Genomic DNA, 18,657 nt, shown 5'->3' on the forward strand with positions numbered 1-18,657 from the left:
AAATAAATTCTTGCCTTGCATTTTAGGGTCACATATTGTGGATTGAGGCCCAATGCAGAGTGATTGCCCATTTGGGATAATGGCTTCTCATGTGAGAGAGTTTCCCCTCCCATCCAGAACCACGGGGAGATGGACACATTTTCTCAATGTCTACCTTAGTGAGGTATAATGCTTTTCAGTTTCCTCCTCACTGAGGGAGTGTCTCTCTGGACACCTTGGAGAATCCTAGTCCTATTCAAAATGTTCCTATATGGCCTTTCAAACTACAACTCTAAGTTGCGAGGTTTCACTAAACCCTAAGTCATTGCCCTTTTACACCCCTTTGGAGTCTTGCTTCTACTTGTTTTTACGGCCTTAGAGAATTTTCCTTATTGTCTAGCCAACTCAGCCATGCATTCAAGTTTACTTTCATCCAGTATCTTTGTGTGCTTTGTTGTGAAACTTCTGATGGCTCATCCTTAGTATGGTTGAAAATAGAGGTCTATATTGGATTTTTTTCAATTAAAACATCTTTGAGATGATTTTGTATCAGTACATTCTTCTTAATGACTTTATGGTATTCCATTGTAAGAATGTGCCACTTACTTGCTCATTTCTTTACTTACAAACCTTCTTTCCTACGACATTGCTTTGAAAGGAGGAACATTATAGAGGATAAATGTGTACATTTTTCATACTATGTAGGCGTACAGCATATTCCTAAATATTGAACTGCTGGGTCAAAAGCAATATTGGACTTATTCTCAATGCCTCCTTTCCTCATTGTTCTTTCTGACCTTGTTTCTCTTGTCTGCGCATAACTAAATCCTGTGTATTTTCTCAAACACATCAGCTTCCCTCAAACCCCATTGCATTCACCCTATCCTAGCTCAAACTAATTTCTTGCTTCTATTATGCTAACCCCTTCCTAAGAGGTCTTATTTTTCCTTTTTCCTTTCATTCTATTGTAGTACAATCACCAGTGAACTTCATAATAATCTATAGTCTTCTGGAAAAGATTGAATTATGCTCAGTATCATGATTATTAAGGTATATGAATGTTCATTGTAATTTGGATATATTTAAATTATATCTAATGTATTTTAAAATATGTCAGATATCTGACCCATAGTTTTAAAATATTCTCTATTTGCCTTCCACATTACATAATAAACTATTGACTGCATATTTTTTATGATTTAACCTCAGCTTTCCTTCTTTACATCCTGGGTGCTTAGAAAGGATCCACTGTGAGCATCCTAACCAAATTGTTATGTTCTTGTAGCAGAAACCCAAATACATTCCTTAATGGATATGACACTTTCTAATTTTTTTGAAGAAAAGTCAGTTAGAAGTTGAATAATGACTACTACTTTTAAAATTGTAAACATTTTTTTGTTAAAGCAATTCTGGTATAATGAAACCAAAGGATCCTTTTCTAAGATTACTTAGAAAATAGCAACATGTTGATACAGAGGGAAATACTCAAAACTTAATAAATTTAACCATTTTGAATTGCAAAGATTCTGGTTAATGTTAAAATCTGTCAGTCTACTAATTTTCTGCTTGACAGATTTTTTTGTTTTTGTTTTGTTTGGGGATGTTATTTGGGTGTTAGGACTATTAGGGACATTAGAATTAAGGGACTATGTCCATATAGGATGTCTCTGATTATCTGTCTCTGAAGATTAGTAACAGTTGCGAGGCATAGATCCGTGGCATATAGGAGTGCATAGGTGTGGTTACCCCTTTCTCCATTGTAGAGGAATAAAGCTTTAGTGAAATACTCATAAAGCATATTAACCTATGAAAGAAGTCATCTAACCCAGATGGCAATTGGTTTTCTCTCATGTGCCAAATCTAATAGGTTGACAGTGGCTTCTTGGAATCTTGTTTGGGGCATACTTCTTAGGTTTTTAACTGGATTCTTGAATTTTAATGAATTAGCTTTATTGTGATTAGTGCTTATGTGATGCTGCACCTTTTTCTATTCTTTTTTACTTTTAACCTAAATGTATATTAATATTTTAAGTGGGATTCATTGAGATTACAGGTAGTTAAGACTTTTCTAGCCAATTTGAAAATCCTTGTCTTTTAATCAAGTATTTAGACCACTTACTCTTAATATACCAGTCAGTGTGGTTGCATTTCAGTCACTGTCTTTATATTTGTATTTTGTCTGTCACATTGTTTTCCTTTTTATCTTTTTTCCTGCCTTCTTACGGATTAGTTGAGTGTTTCATTTTATTTGTGCCTTCAGCTTATGAGCTTTATCTTTTTGTTTTTCTCTTTTTAGTGGTTTCCTAGGGTTTATATTGTAACTCTTTATCACATTCTATCTTCAAATAATTTTATTCAGTTTCAAATATAATCTAAGAGCTTTAAAACAGTACATTTCCTTTTCCCCTCCTGTTCTTTGTGTTGTTGTTGCCATATTTTTACTTCCATATAAATCATAACCAAAATAATATACTGTTTATACTTTTTGCTTTTTTTTTTTAAGATTTTATTTATTTATGTGACAGAGAGACAGCCAGCGAGAGAGGGAACACAAGCAGGGGGAGTGGGAGAGGAAGAAGCAGGCTCCCAGCAGAGGAGCCCGATGTGGGACTCGATCCCAGAACGCCGGGATCACGCCCTGAGCCGAAGGCAGACGCCTAACGACTGTGCTACCCAGGCGCCCTATACTTTTTGCTTTTAACAGTCAATTATCTTCTAAAGAAATGTATAAATGTGAAAATGCCTTTTATATCCTTCCACATATTTAGCATTTCTATTTCTTTTCTTATGTAGGTCTGCCAGTGCCAAACCTTTTAGCATTCGATTGTTTGAAATGTTTTATTTGTTCTTTTTTTCCATTTGTGGTAGATATTTTCACTGGATATAGAATTGTCAATTGACAGGTTTGTTGTTTTGGTTTGATTTTTCTTGTTACACATCAGGATATTTTCCTCTTGTCTTCTGTTTGCATAATTTCTGATGAGAAATATGTAGTAGTTTCCTATAGTTGCTGTTCAAAAAATTACCAGAACTTTGTTGACTTAAAACAACACAAATTTATTATCTTACAGCTCTGGAGATCAGAAATCCAAACAGACATTGTTGAGCTAAATTATGGTGTCAGCAGGGCTTTCTTTCTTCTGGAGACTCTAAGGCAGAATTTGTTTCCTTGACTTTTTCAAATTCTGGAGGTTTCCCCCATTCCTTGACTCTGAGTTTTCTTGCATCTTCAAAGTCAGCAATGGCTGATAAAATTTTTCTTATGTTATATCACTTTGACCCTGACTTTCTTGCCTCCCTCTTTCACTTACAAGGACTTTGTGATTACTTTGGACCAATCTAGATAATACAAGATGACTTTTCATCTCAATATCAGCTGATTAGCAGATTAGCAACATTAATTCCATCTGCAACCTCAATTCCCCCTTGACATGGAAGATAACATATTCATAGATTCTGAGCATTAAGACATAAACATCTTTGGAAGGCCATTATTCTGCCTCTCACAAAGTCTTTGGTAATTTTTATTTTTGTTCCTTGAAATAAGATGTATTTCCTCCCACTTCTGTTTTAAAATTTTGTGTTTATTGATGACTTTCAGGATTTGGATTATAATGTGTATTTTTGTATATGTATATGTATTATTTTTATTGTTTGGAGTTAATTGACTTCTTGGATCTGCAAATTTATAGTTTTTATCAGATTTGGAAAACCTTTGACCATTATTCCTTTAGTTACTTTTCTGTTCTGGCTCTCTCCTTTTCTTACGCTATTCCAATTTCACATATGCTGGACTGTCTACTATTGTCCCAAGGTCATCAAGTCTTGATTAGTTTTTTCACTCTTTTCCTCTGTATGCTTCAGTTGGGATAGATCCTATTGTTAGGTCTTGAAGTTAATTGTTCTTTGCTTCTGAAATATCTAACCTCATGTTATTTTCATTGCTAAGTGAATTTCATTTTTAATTAAAGTCAGGTTTTCATTTCTGGTACTGTACTTTTTCATCTCTACAAGTTCCACTTAGTTCTTTCTTTTGTATCTCCCATTGTTATATACTGCACATTTGTGTCCCCCAAAATTGATATATTGAAACCCTCAATGTGTTGGTATTAGGAGGTAGGGTTTTGAGAGTGGAGTCCTTATAATGGGACTAAATGCCCTTATAGGAAAAGACGTGAGAGAGTGTGCCTCTCTGTTCTATGGTGTGTGAGGATGTGACAAGAAGTTTCCTGTCTGCAAACCAGTAAGTAGGCTCTCGTTGGAACCCTGTTGCCCTTGCACTCTGATCTCAGTCTTCTGGCCTTCGGAATGTGACAGATGACTTCTGTTTAAGCTAGCAAGTCTTTGGTATTTTGTTACAGCATTCTGAAGAGACTGAGACATCCATTTTTCTCCTATGTTCATGTTTTCCTTTATTATTTGAACATAGTTGTAATAACTGCTTTAATTTTAATGCTTTTGTTTTATTTGCTAGTTCATCTCTTATTATTCCTGGTTCTGCTTCTATTGATTTATTTATCTTCTGGTAATTGATTACATTTCCCAATACTTGGTTGGTCTAGTAATTTTTTATTAAATCCTAGGTACCGTTGTTGTTGTTGACTGTGGATTCTGTGAATGACTCTAAGGAATATTTGGTTTTGTTTGTGTGGACAATTTTAATTACTTGTTTCTCAGTTTTGATCCTTTAAGGCATATTTTTGTGAACTTCGCTGGGGCTAGTCTAACGTATCCTTCCCATCAGTGATAATTCAGTCCTAATAAGATGCTACTCCCCATGTCACCACCTCAGACACACACTGGGGTCTCCAGTAGCTACCCTGTCCCAGGTGGTCACAAATAGCTCTCCACTCTGGGTTTCGAACTCCTCTTGGCCCTGTGTGAGCTCTGGGAATTATTCAGGGTATAGCTTCTTGATTCTTTGCTCTGACTAACCAAGGCTTTGTTTCACTCTATCTGTGCCACCTACGACTCAGCAAAAATTCAAAGAGACCTCAGTGCAGATTTCTGGCCTTCTTTTCTGCAAGGCTCTTTCCTCTTTGGCTCTCAGCCCCTCAACTTTCGGCGATTTCAGACTCCCCAAACTCCGATCTGTATTTCCTCAACTCAGCAAGACTGGCTAGCTTATCTGGGTTCCTCTTCCCAGACCCACAGTCTGCAAATTGCCTTTAGACAGAAATCCAGGAAGATTTTAGGGTTCAACCAGTTTATTTACCTTCTTTCAGAAAGGAGAGCCTTGTGCTGTCAGTTGTCCAGTACATGAAGACTGTTGTTTCATAAATTTTATCCCGTTTTCTGGTTGATTACAGCAGGAGGTAAGTTTGGTTCTTGTTAATCAAGTCCAGAAGCGAAAATCTCTTCCCACTGGTTTACAGTGAATGAAGTTCAGTGTCCTTTGCCTCGTCGGTTATGACGTCACACCATGAGAGGCTGAACCTGCCTCTGTGCACAGCTTTTTGGCCAACTATTTTCCATTATATTTCCCATCTTGTCTACATTATATCCTTCCTTCTTTACATGCTGTTCTATGTGGCACTTATGTCTTTGCACATTTTTTCCTGCTGTTTGTTGTTTACATGTCTTCTCTAGTCTCTTCCTTTTTCATTTGACTGATGCTTGTTCATCATTTTAGTCCCAGCTCAGCATTTGCCTTTCTCTTTTCCTTACTAACATCTCTCTCAGTAGGTAAATGTTTCACTTAATTGTGAAACTTGACAGTATGGCTCAGGGGTCAGACTGTGTGAGTTTGAATCCTGTCTCTTTCTCTTAATATTTCTGGATTTCTGGTGTGTTGGGCATTCTTTAACTGCTAATTTCTTTCTTGTAAATGGGAATGATTGTAGTGCCTTTTTATTATTGTGGATTATTATATGTAAAAAATTAGAATAGCGAGGCCAATATCTATATTAACATTCTCATTGAACTATCTCTGTAATACTTATTTGCATGATGATTTGCTCCCTTTTCATCTAACATTTTCTTGAAAGGAAAGACTCCAAAATAATTATCCATGTATTAGCCCCTAACAAAGTATCCAAAAATACCATGCTCAAAGTTTGGTTGAAATATTGTAACATTAAATCATGTGGCTTTTGTTTCTAGGATTGGAATGCCCTAGCCTTCTTACTGTAATTCCTGCATTGTGTTGGCGAGTGAAGTTGGGAGGAAGAGAAAATACATCAGGAAAGATTTTCTGGTTTTCCAATTTTTAGTTTAAGTAGTTTTGCATTTTGATATTTTGAATTTACAAATTAGAATTCACTGGTAGTGCATTTAATATGGAAAGTTCAGTCTTAAAACATTTATTTGCATATTTTTAGTTAAAGGCTCATAGAAATTTTTGTGTTGTCTGAAGGATCCTAATTTAAGTTCAGCTTGGAATTAGCAAGAGGGTGTGCTTAATTCATCTCCTTCAATAAGGTAGTTGTTACTTGATAAAGAAAAAAGAAAGGAATCTGCCCCAGATGTGTCTTTCCTTTAATGCTGATTGGTGAAAGTTGATGAGAGATTTAAAGATTTATGTAGAATATGGGTAGAATAATATGTAGGCTTTGTCTATGATTTTATTTGAAAAATTAGGTGGTGTAAACAATGTTTCAGTTGGAAATCAATAGCTCTTTTATACTGTATTGTTAATAGAATGTGAAATTCATGCATGCACATTATGTTTTCCCATGTCGTTTTCACTTTGGGTTTAAAATGAAGATTTAGAAAGGAATTTCCCCCAGGACCACTTCAATAACTAAATCAGGCTGGGTGATAATAACACATGGCTTTCTTGTATCTTAGGGTTGGCCAGAAGCCACATATATCAAATTTTTGAAGTATGGATTATTTACTCTAGTGTGTATGTTTCTTGAGTTTTTATAGTGAGCACCTAGTCATTATGTTTACGCACACCTATGTTTCTAGGGATACAAATGGTATGTATTTTTATGTACAAAGTAGGTATTCCTAACCCTTCGCATTAACTCAAAGTTGGCTGTGAATTATTGCAAAGGCCAAGTGGTAATTTTATACTCTGTAGATATTGTTTTTCTTCTTCCCAGGAATATCCCACAGCGTTTGTTTTCTTGTCCTAAGAACATTTGCAGCATCAAGGAAGGAATGCATTAAGAGTTAGTTATTTCTTTTGCTATCTAAGGAAAGAAATTCTGATATTCATCCACTGCCTGACATATATAAACTGCCTAAATTTACTTGACTTTCATTTCATTGTCCAAAAGAGCAGTGTCTCAAAACTCTCAAAACCAAAGCAATATATCTGCAATTAAATGACAACTTTAAATGACTCAGAAGAAAGGCACTGCATCTGTCTAAAAAATAACCCATACTGGCTACACTTAAAAGCAACTGAAATGCACATTCATAGCTAATTATAAACAAAAACTAGTTAACACTTTAAATAAAAGGAAAAATAGCAAAAAAGATTTAGAGCCTAGACAAGCAGATGAAAGGGTTCTAAGTTGCCTTCCATCTGATATTACTCAATGCAACTCTGTCTCCAATTACCTGGGAATATGTGGCATTCCCTCATGAAAGCTCCCGATCAGAAAGGGCGTCCGTTCCGTGCCTCTGCTTACAGTCATTTGGAACAAGTTCAGCAGAAATATTTAACATTGCAAAAGAGTCTGGAGCCAGACGAGCGACTACAGACGGTAATCACTGGGTCAAAATAGTAACTTAGTAGGACAACAACTGCCAGAAAATATTTGTGGAAGCAGAGATTTGGGGGAGGAAGTCTTAGTGCTGTTGGAGAAGTGATCACTGAATGCCGAAGTGCTGAAACAGAATCATTCCAACACTTTTTAACCAGTTGCATGTTTAGGGACCTAGGAATGTCCTTGACAATGGTCTCTTTGCTAGAACTGGATCTGAAAGGTAATCTTATGCCCTAGCCCTAAAATAAATAAATAGAAAGGAGGGGGAAGGGAAACTAACCAAATAAGTAAATAAAGGCTGCCTCCTGGAAAGTTCGGTGTTTCTTTTATTATATGGTTTTAACCACAAGCTTCCTCTGCCTCAAATCACAAATCGCTAGCTTTTGAGATTTGGGGAGCAGAGGGAAGCCATCGCTGTGACAATTGCAATATTTTGATTAATATCTAAGACCCAGTTTGCCCCTGAAGTGCAGCAGTTGGTTCTGCAAGGTCCTTTTATTTCCACACTTTTAGATTTTAGGTCTGTTAATGTGCGTTCCTCATATTCTCCAGAGATTATTTGTCAGTACAAACCACTCGCTATTTTCACTGCATTGCACTTTTCTTCCCTCTAATATCAGTACAGGATTGATTGCTTTATTTCACCATTTCGATTCTCTTCTCTCCACTTCAAATTCTGTTTTCAGTATATCCAGTCTCAGGACATTTTCTTGGCCGTGGAACTCAGATATCAAGATAGGGTGGTTACCGTAGTAAATATGGAGTAAAAAAATGTATGCTTTAGAGGAACATTGCAGCCTTTGAAAATTTCATCTTATCTTTTGGATTTCTGTAGTTTTTCCCTAAATTTACAAAAGGTGTTGTCTTATTCCATACAGCAATTTCCTTTCCTTCTCTGCCTCGAAAGAAAGGACTGAAAAGCTATTAACCTCTGCTGGTACCATAAGCATTGGGAGTTCTCCGTTATAGGCCCAAGAAAATCACAACACACACACACAGATTAAGTAGAAATAAAAAAACAAAAGATATTAAATACAGAATTGTCCCTTGATCTTTGTGAAAGTTTTTGAGTCTCCTATGATATTTCTTGGCCCATAACATCTTTATATTGATATAAGGAGGTACTTTTATTTTAACAATATCTAAGCCTCATTCTGAATTTGGGTTCTATCTGTAGAAGCATTAAGAAGATATTTGGTGATCCTACAATGGAGAAATTTTTGCATTTTTGAAAGTAACATATCCTAGTCCCTTTTTATAGTCATGGTAATGTGGAGAGGAAAAGAATGAAAGAATGACAGAACAATTATTACCTAGGCTGCAGGTAGTTTATATCTTATGTAATTAGGAAACAAAATGAAAAAGAAATTATTACCCTATTTTAATGATAAAGAAGCATTATTAAATCAATGTGATTAGTAAGGTTATTAAAATCTAACACAACTTAGTGGCTGATCGAGAATTCATACGCAGGTCTGCCTAACTGAATTTCATGTTCTAATCCCAAGCACTGACCCTGATGGGATCTGAAAACAAGAGCTTGCGTGGTAAGAACCTTGCCAAGGAAGTGTAGCTTTTTCATACGTGATGAGGGAGAAGCACTTCCCAGAGATCTGAGGCCGGGGAGGCCTTTGGACGGTGGTGTCCCGCAGGAGTGCCGGCAACTCCTATGTCAGAGGTAGTCGAGTCCTCCTGGGCAGCTGGGCACCGGGAGCCTCGGATGATCGGATGACCGCATGGAGATCACTCCAAACCAAACCTTGAACCTGTTTGTCTATTTTCAATGCTTTTAAAAACTTTTCTGTAGTTACCATTATCACGAATGACTAGAAGTGTGCCATCCTCCTTTCATAGGTCAAAAAAGAAATGAACCATGTACTATAAAGAATGGGAAAATTGATCTTACTTTAAATAGAAAAGTGGAAACATTTGTATCTCTTACTAGCCAATTTTGCATACTTTATTATAAAGTTTATTACAGTAGGTTGTAAACATATAGGAAACTGCTGCTAAAAGTGACACCGACATTCAGAACGAGTCACAAAGTCCTCTGTGCCGCTAGGAATGACCCGAAAACAATACTTATGTTTTTGAGAAAGTAGGTCAGGGAATAAAAGAATTAGCAATAAGATGTTGACGTGGTTTATAAAAAATAATCTTATTGCTTTGTCAGCTTCAGCTTTGGCTTGAAAAGCTGTGTCTATCACGCAGATGGCCACAGCCTGTCAGAAGGCTTGACTCGGACTGAAAAACACAGTCTCAGATTCTGGTCACCACACGTGACTCGCCCGAGTACTCCCTAAACGAACGGCAGTGCTATTCTTACTTCGCTTCTAAAAGATATCTTACTTTTCACTAACTTAATTACATTTTAGTTTACTTTGGTAGATTTCATCCTCATTAACTAAAGAAACCGAATCCTGCGTTTGTCACTGAGTTAACATAATAAGCATGTTTAAAAGAATCATGACAACAAAATGTTGATGGAGTGTTTATACAAGCAGCATGTTGGAAAATGGTATCTCAGTGTTCCCAGAAAACTGAATTGCACCCCAACTTTTCAGAACGTTTTTGTTTCTAAGATTGCCATACAAAGGAAAATCTGTCTAGTTCATTGACTTGTTGACTCTGCATCAAGAGCTGAAATGTGTATTCTAATGCACTTGCTTTGATCTCTCATTTGACTGTTTATCAAAGCTGATTACACTCTGAATACACAAATCCTCTTAGCTTCAAAATTATGTAAAAATAATGGATAATAGAGCATTTTAAAGGATTCTCTGCTATTCCAATTTGGTTTTATGGTTGTAATATGGCTATTAGGTCAGGGAAGGGGGTCTGTTTTTATGTTTAGTTCCTTTGCTAAGATCCAGTCTTTTGCCACATTGGATTAGAAAGTTTTTTCAGCCAAACTTGCTCATGCAGTAACGCAAGAGCTGTTTTAGTACACATCAAAAGGAATCGTAATGAACATATGAAACTCACTTCATTCCGCTCACCACAAAGTAGGGGCTTACACTTTTTGAAAAGCTGTAAGTATGTGCTTCCTTTATCTGCATATAAGTTGAAACATCATAAAATAGCCGTTGATGTATTTATTCAATTAAAGATAATTATGTATTATATCACTTTACAAATTTCAACAGCTTAAAGTCCAACATTTTCAAAGAACGTTTATTTAGTCTCTGCTAGTTATTGGAGGCGCTATGATAAATATTTTATATATGTTAACAGATTATTTGCCTAAGCTTACGGCACTAATTTTAGTGGCAGAGTCAGGAATAGAACACGGATCTCTAACATCTCATTCTGGCACGTTTTAAGTTTCATCAATCATTTACTTGATTCTTCTAACGTAATCCAGAAATTTTCTTCCAATCTCAGTCTTAATCTCAATTTTTAAGAAAGGAAAAAATATACACATGTGGGCAGTTGGGAGACTGTCCTCCCTGAAAATGGCACGCACGTTGGTGCTTTGTTGTTTCCCCTTGTCCACACTTTGTATGGCTCTAGAATTGCTTCTTGAAGCAAACCATTATTAAGCGAGGCAGCCAGAGCCGGTTTTATAAGTCAATATGTTCATGCCGGAGCCTTTTCAAAGTAAACTCATGGAGCATTTATTCTGTTTTTTAATATGGCTCACGACTGACCTGTAAGTTCTTGTGGACAAGCTGAAGTGCAAACACGGGAAAGGGAACGACACTCCGTGCCGCCAGTTCACGCGATCCCTGTCAACTTTGGCAGTCCTGGCCAAGAGCGGCCTGTGGCCCTCGAGCATTGCTTTGCAGACGCTGTACATACCTTGAACAGACACTTGAGGTTGTAAAACAGTAACCAGCCCAAGCTGGACTGTGTGTTTTAAGCAGTGATAGAGACCCTTTGGCGATTCTCAAGTGACCATGGGCTTGATTTCATGCACACTTCCAATTTTTTTGTGATCAACTTGCCCACCTCCACTTTGTCTCTTCCTTCCTCCAAATGGTCACGAGTGTGACCTAAAAGAGAGTGATCATAAAAAGGCAACTTCTTCTTTCACTAGTTCTAGTTTTCTTTAATTGAGTTTTTTTAACTTTTTGTCCTGTCACTCAGTGATTTTCAGAGTGTGTCTTAACAAACCAAGAGTGAAGCATGAAATCAATTTAGTGGGTCACAACTACACTTTGAAATCTGATAGAATGGACTAAAAATATGAGAGAGTGCTGCATGAAGTAAGAGTATTTTTGAAACTTTTGTGTCAGTTATGTGTGTGGGTGTGTTTAGAGTAATACATAAATTCCTAGAATGCTTGCTGGTCAAAAAATGTAAAAGTCACTGCCACACCTATTTTATGTGGTGGAGTTCCTATGTTATTTTAATAATTTCAAATAGTAATGTAATAGCTTTCTCAAATTTGATCTTTGAGTTTGTGTCAGGCTACCATTTATTTTTAAACAAAAATGATAGCAAATAAATGAGTTTACCATTGCCTCCCTACTTTTAATTAGTAGAAAATGTTAGTGTCTTGTACCCCTGTAGGAATAATCTTTGGATCTGTTCCCTTGTGCTCTGTGCAGAGAGCACTGGTCAAGGTCACATACCATTTCTATTTAGTTTCTTGACTTAGTTTCTGTACCTTTGCTTGAGAGAATTATTTTTAATGAATTATTAGCATTTAAATCCTTGACAAACACATTTACTGTGAATATGAAATTAACTACTATTTTGTTTTCTCAGGTTAATGTGACTGACTTAAAGAAATTACTTAGAAAAAAGGAATTACTTAGAATTTTAAATTTATAATTCATTATATATCCTATGTGTGTTGGTACCTACTATTAACTTAATGAAAATTAAATATAATCTATTTAATCATATTTATTTATAGATTTAAAATAAACTTGTTCTGGAATGCATTGAATTAATGAATAAAAATATATTTCATATTATTTGAATCGTATTTTGCTTAAGATAGTATTGCTATCATGTAACTCATTTCTTTTTCTTTTCTTGCATTTTCAGCTAAAATTGATCAAGAGGCAGAGGAAAACTCCCTGACAGAGACTCATAAGTGGTGAGAAATTACTTTAATATAAAAATTTATTCTCGAATAGGGTTATAAAGTACTTATTAGTATGTTTTATCTCAAGGAAACATTAGCTCAGTTTTTATTTTCAAGGATAAAAGAAAAAAAATACTTTATTATTATATTGAATTTCTGAATTTTATTTTTATGACTGGATGATGTATCAATGTGTTAAGTACCAAATTATTGTGAATACCTGAGTACCTTCTCTTTTGGATGAGATTTAGGACTGTGGAAGTACGAGAGAAGGGAAGATAGCAGGAACCTGTTTCAAGAAAGAAGGGTGAAGAGTTTGGTTATAGGGAACTATTGAGTTTAAGTAGGAAGCCAGGAGCTTCCCTTGCATAAACTTTTACTTTCAGTATGCAGATTTGCAATCATGAATGAGTGAGCATAGAAAAATATCTCACAAATCTCTCGGTTTCTCTGCTTCAGTTTTCTCCCTTTCTTCTTGTTAGTCAGTGTTCTCCAGAAAACAGAACCAATAAGATGTACGTGTGTGTGCAGAGACCAAGAGAGATTAGGGAATTGGCCCATAGCAGGCTGGAAAGGCCTGAAAGGAGTTAATGTTACAATCTTGAGTCCAAGGACATTCTGGAGACAGAATTCCAAAATTTCTTCCTACTAGGGTCACCACAGTCTTTTTTCTTAAGACCCTAAACGGATTGGATGAGGCCCATCCACATTATGCAGCGTAACATGCTTTCCTCAAAGTCTACTGATTTAAATGTGAATCACATCTTAAAAATATTTTCACAACATATAGATTGATGTTTGACCCAAAACTGGTTATTATACCTAGCCAAGCTGACACATTCAAATTAACCATCATACTCTCCAAAGAAATGATTACATTTGAAGAAGAATTTTGATTAGAGAAGTTCTTTACCATTACTTTATTAGGCAAGATTCTGTATATTCTGTGAACAGATATCACGTTTTTAGTTGTTGAGATTGGTAGGAGAAGGAAGGGAAGAATGTGTGTGTGTGGGGGGGGTGTAAACAGAAGGGGGAATGAACCATGAGAGACTATGGACTCTGGGAAACAAACTGAGGGCTTCAGAGGGGAGGGGGATGGGGGAATGGGATAGACTGGTGATGGGTAGTAAGGAGGGCATGTATTGCATGGTGCACTGGGTGTTATACCCAACTAATGAATCATCGAACTTTACATCAGAAACCAGGGATGTACTGTATGGTGACTAACATAATATAATAAAAAATTATTTAAAAAAAGAAAGAAAGAAAGTGAAGGGGTAGGAAAGCATTTATCATGCAAATGGAAGTGAAAAGGAAGCCGGAGTAGCAATACTTCTACTGGACAAAATAAACTTTAAAACGGAGACTGTTAACAGGAGAGAAAAAAGGACACTATATAATAATAAAGGGAAAATCCAACAAGAAAATATAACAATTGTAAGTATGCACCCGATATGGGAGCACCCAAATATATAAAGTAGCCAATAACAAACATAAAGGAAGTAACTGATAATAATACAATAATAGTAGTAGGGGACATCACACCCACTCACAGCAATGGACAGATCATTCAAACAGAAAATCGATGAGGAAACAGTAATAGCTTTGAATGACATATTGGACCAGAAGGGTCTAACAGACATATTCAGAACATTCCATCCTGTAAGAGCAGAATACACATTCTTTTCAAGTGCACATGGAACATTCTCCAGAATAGATCACATATTGGGCCACAAAACAAGTCTCGACAAATTCAAAGACATCAAAGTCATACCATGCATATTTTCTGACCACAATGCTATGAAAGTAGAAAACAACCACAAGAAAAATTCTGGAAAAACCACAGATACATGGAGGTTAAATAATGTGCTACTAAACAATGAATGGGTCAACCAGGAAATAAAAGAAGAAATAAAAAATTATATGAAAACACAACAGTACAAAATCTTTGGGTTGTAGCAAAAGCTGTCCTAAGAGGGAAGTTTACAGCAAGACAGGCCTAACTCAAAAAGCAAGAAAAATCTCAAATAAACAACCTAACCTAACACCTGAAGGAGCTACAAAAAGAAGAAAAAACAAAACTCCAAACCAGTAGAAGGAAGGAAATAATAGAGATTAGAAATAAATTACCTAGAAAGTAAAAAAAAAAACAAAAAAACAAAAAACAACAATAGAACAGTTCAGTGAAACCAAGAGCTGTCTTTGAAAAGATAAACAAAATTTTTAAACCTTAGATTCATCAACAAGAGAGGGAGAAGATTCAAAACAGCAAAATCAGAAATGAAAGACAAGAAATAACAACAAATACCACAGAAATACAAAGGATTGTAAGAGAATATTATGAAAAATTATATGCCAACAAATTGGACAACCTAGAAGAAATGGATAAATTCCTAGAAACATGTATCACCTACCAAAACTGAACCAGGAAGAAACAGAAAATGTGAACAGACTTATTACCAGCTATGAAATTGAATCAGTAATCAAGTAACTCCCAACAGACAGAGGTCCAGGACCGGGTGGCTTCACAGGCAAATTCTACTGAACATTTAAAGAAGAGCTAATACCTGTTCTTCTCAAACTATTCCAAAAATTGAAGAGGAAGAATAACTTCCAGATTCATTCTATGAGGCCAGCATTACTCTGATACCAAAACCACATAGAGATGTTACAGAAAAAAGAGAACTAACTACAGGCCAGTATCTCTGATGAACACAGATGCAAAAATCCTGAACAAAATTTCAGCAAATGAATCTAATAATATGTTTAAAAATCATTCACAACCAAGTGGGATATATTGCTGGGGTGCAAGGGTGGTTCAACATTCACCAACCAACCAACACGATACATCATATCAACGAGAGAAAGTATAGAAAACATATGATCTTTTCAATAGACTCAGGAAGAACATCTGACAAAGTACAACATCCATTCATGATAAAACCCTCAACAGAGTAGGTTTAGAGAGAACATACCTCAAAATAATGAAGGCCATTAATGAAAAACCCACAGCAAACATCATACTCAATGGTGAAAAACTGAGAGCTTTTCGCCTAAGAACAAGAACAGGACAAGGATGTCCACTCTTACCACTTTCATTCAACATAGTACTGGAGGTTCTAGCCACAGAGATAAGTCAAGAAAAATTAGTAAAAGGGATCTAAATCAGTAAGGAAGAAATAAATCTTTCACTAATTGCCGAGACATGGTGCTGTAGGTAGGAAACCCAAAAGACTCCACCACTGGAGTTTAATATTAAAACTGATGAATGAATTCAGTAAAGTTGCAGAACACAAAATCAATGTACAGAAATCTGTTTCATTTCTATACACTAATAATGAAGCATCAGAAAGAGAAATTAAGAAAACAGTCCCATTTACAATTGTACCCAAAGTAATAAAATACCTAGGAATAAACTTAACCAAGGAGGTGAAATCCTGTACTCTGAAAACTATGAAACACTGATGAGAGAAATTGAAGACAACAGAAACAAATGTAAAGACATCCCATGCTCATGGATTGGAAGAACAAATATTGTTAAAATATCTATACCACCCAGAGCAATCTACAGATTTAGTGCAATGCCTATCAAAATACCAACAGAATTTTTCATAAAATGAAAATAATCCTGAAATATGTATGGAATGCCAAAAGACTCTGAATAGCCAAAACAGTCTTGAAAAAGAACAAAACTGGAGGTATCACAATCCCAGATTTCAAGGTACACCACTACAAAACTGTAGTCATCAAAACAGTATGGTACTAGCACAAAAATAGGCACATAGATCAATGGAACAGAAAAGAGAGCTCAGAAATAAACCCACGACTATATGGTTAGTTAGTCTTTGACAAAGGAGTCAAGATAATGTAAAGGGAAAAAGGCAATCTCTTCAGCAAATGGGTGTTTGGAGAACTGGAAAGCTCCATGGAAAAGGAGGGAACTGGAGCACTGTCTTACACCACACACAAAAATAAGCTCAAAATGGATTGTGAACCTCAGTGTGAGACCTGAAACCATAAAAACCCTAGAAGAGAGCACAGGCAGTAATTTTTCTGATATTAGCCATAGCAACATTTCTCTAGATCTGTCTCCAGAGGCAAGGGAATCAAAAGCAAAAATAAACTATTGAGACTACATCAAAATAAAAAGCTTCTACACAGCAAAGGAAAGATTGAACAGAACTAAAAGACAGCCTGGGGCACCTGGGTGGCACGGTCATTAGGCGTCTGCCTTTGGCTCAGGGCATGATCCCAGCGTTCTGGGATCGAGTCCCACATCAGGCTTCTCCGCTGGTAGCCTGCTTCTTCCTCTCCCACTCCCCCTGCTTGTGTTCCCTCTCTCGCTGGCTGTCTCTCTCTGTCAAATAAATAAATAAATAAATAAATAAATAAATAAATAAAATCTTTGAAAAAAAAAATAGAAGAGAAAGGAACATTTAAAACAAACAAAAAAAAAGAACTAAAAGACAGCCTAATGAATTGGAGAAAATATTTGCAAATGACCTATCCAATAAAGGGTTAGTATCAAAATATACAAAGAACTCATATTGGGCACCTGGGTGGCTCAATCAGTTAAGCCTTCAGTTCAGGTCATGATCTCAGGGTCCTGGAATGGGGCCCCACATCTGGCTCCCTGATCAGCAGGGGGTCTGCTTCTCCCTCTCCCTCTATCCCCCGGCCCCCCGTTCATGCTGTCTCTCTCAAGTAAATATATAAAATCTTAAAAAAAAAAAACCTCATACAACTCAACACACACACACACACACACCAATCCAATTAAAAATAAGCAGAAGACCTCAACATACCCTTCTCCAAAGAAGACATCCAGATGGCCAACAGACATGTGAAAAGATGCTCAGCATCACTCATCATCAAGGAAGTGCAAATCCAAACTACATTGAGATATCACTTTACAATGGTCACAGTGGCCAAAATCGAAAACACAGCAGACGCGTGTTGGTAAGGATACTGAGAAAAAAGGAATCCTCATGAGCTGTTGGTGGCAATGCCAACAGGTGCAACTACTGTGGAGGGTCATTAAAAAAATAAAAATTTAATTACCATATGATCCAGTAATTCCACTTCTGGGTAATTACCCAAAGAATATGAAAATACTCATTTGAAAAGACATAAGCACCCCTATGTTTATTACAGCATTATTAAATAGCCAAATTATGGAAACAGCCCATGTGTCCATTGATAGATGAACAGATAAAGAAGATGTGGTATAGATACAATGGAATGTTACTCAAGAAAGAATGAAATCTTGCCTTTTGCAACAACCTGGATGTATCTAGACAGTATAATGCATAGTGAGATATGTCAGAGAAAGACAAATACTGTACGAGTTTACTCATATGTAAAATTATGAAACAAAACAAAGAAAAGAAGTGACTAACCAAAAACCAGACTCTTAACTGTAGAAAACAAACCGATGGTGTCCAGAGGGAGGTGGGCCAGTAGACGGGTGAAATAGGTGAAGGGCATTAACAGTACACTTACCACAATGAGCCCTGAATACGGAATTGCTGAATCACTATATTGTACACTGGAAATTAATACAACATTGTATGTCAACTATACTGGAATAAAAAAAGAAAGTCAAGTCCTTAAATGATGACAAACAGAAATTTCAGTTAGTTACATGAAAGAAAAACTGCCTAATGACCAAACTGTTAGTGAAAGAGCCATCTTTTATAATTAAACAATTATGAAATTCAAAAATAAAAATAAAGGGGTGCCCGGGTGGCTCAGTCCATTAAGTGTCCAGCTCTTGTTTTGGGTTCAAGTCATGATCTCATGGGTCATGGGACCGAGCCCAGTGTTGGGCTCCCCGCTCAGCCCCTCCCCCCGCTTGCTTGCTTGCTCTATCTCTCTCAAATGGATAAATAAATCTTTAAAAAATAATAAAAAATAATTATGAATGGTATGAAACATTTCTCAAAGAAATAAATCTTTGTTCCGTGTTCATAGCAA

The 18,657-nt window shown here is 36.2% G+C and overlaps 1 protein-coding gene across 1 annotated transcript in view; it reads left to right on the forward strand.

Moving 5' to 3' along the window:
- The window catches only part of FMN2 (formin 2), a 357,463-nt gene that overhangs the window by 272,221 nt on the left and 66,585 nt on the right, over window positions 1-18,657 (forward strand). The window contains exon 12 of the mRNA XM_040636046.1: window positions 12,639-12,690. Within this exon, the coding sequence (XP_040491980.1) occupies window positions 12,639-12,690 (52 nt within the window). The remainder of the gene's footprint in view (window positions 1-12,638; window positions 12,691-18,657) is intronic.

This window comes from Ursus maritimus, unplaced genomic scaffold (genome assembly GCF_017311325.1).
Source record: "Ursus maritimus isolate PB19 unplaced genomic scaffold, ASM1731132v1 scaffold_2, whole genome shotgun sequence".
Classification (NCBI taxonomy): domain Eukaryota; kingdom Metazoa; phylum Chordata; class Mammalia; order Carnivora; family Ursidae; genus Ursus; species Ursus maritimus.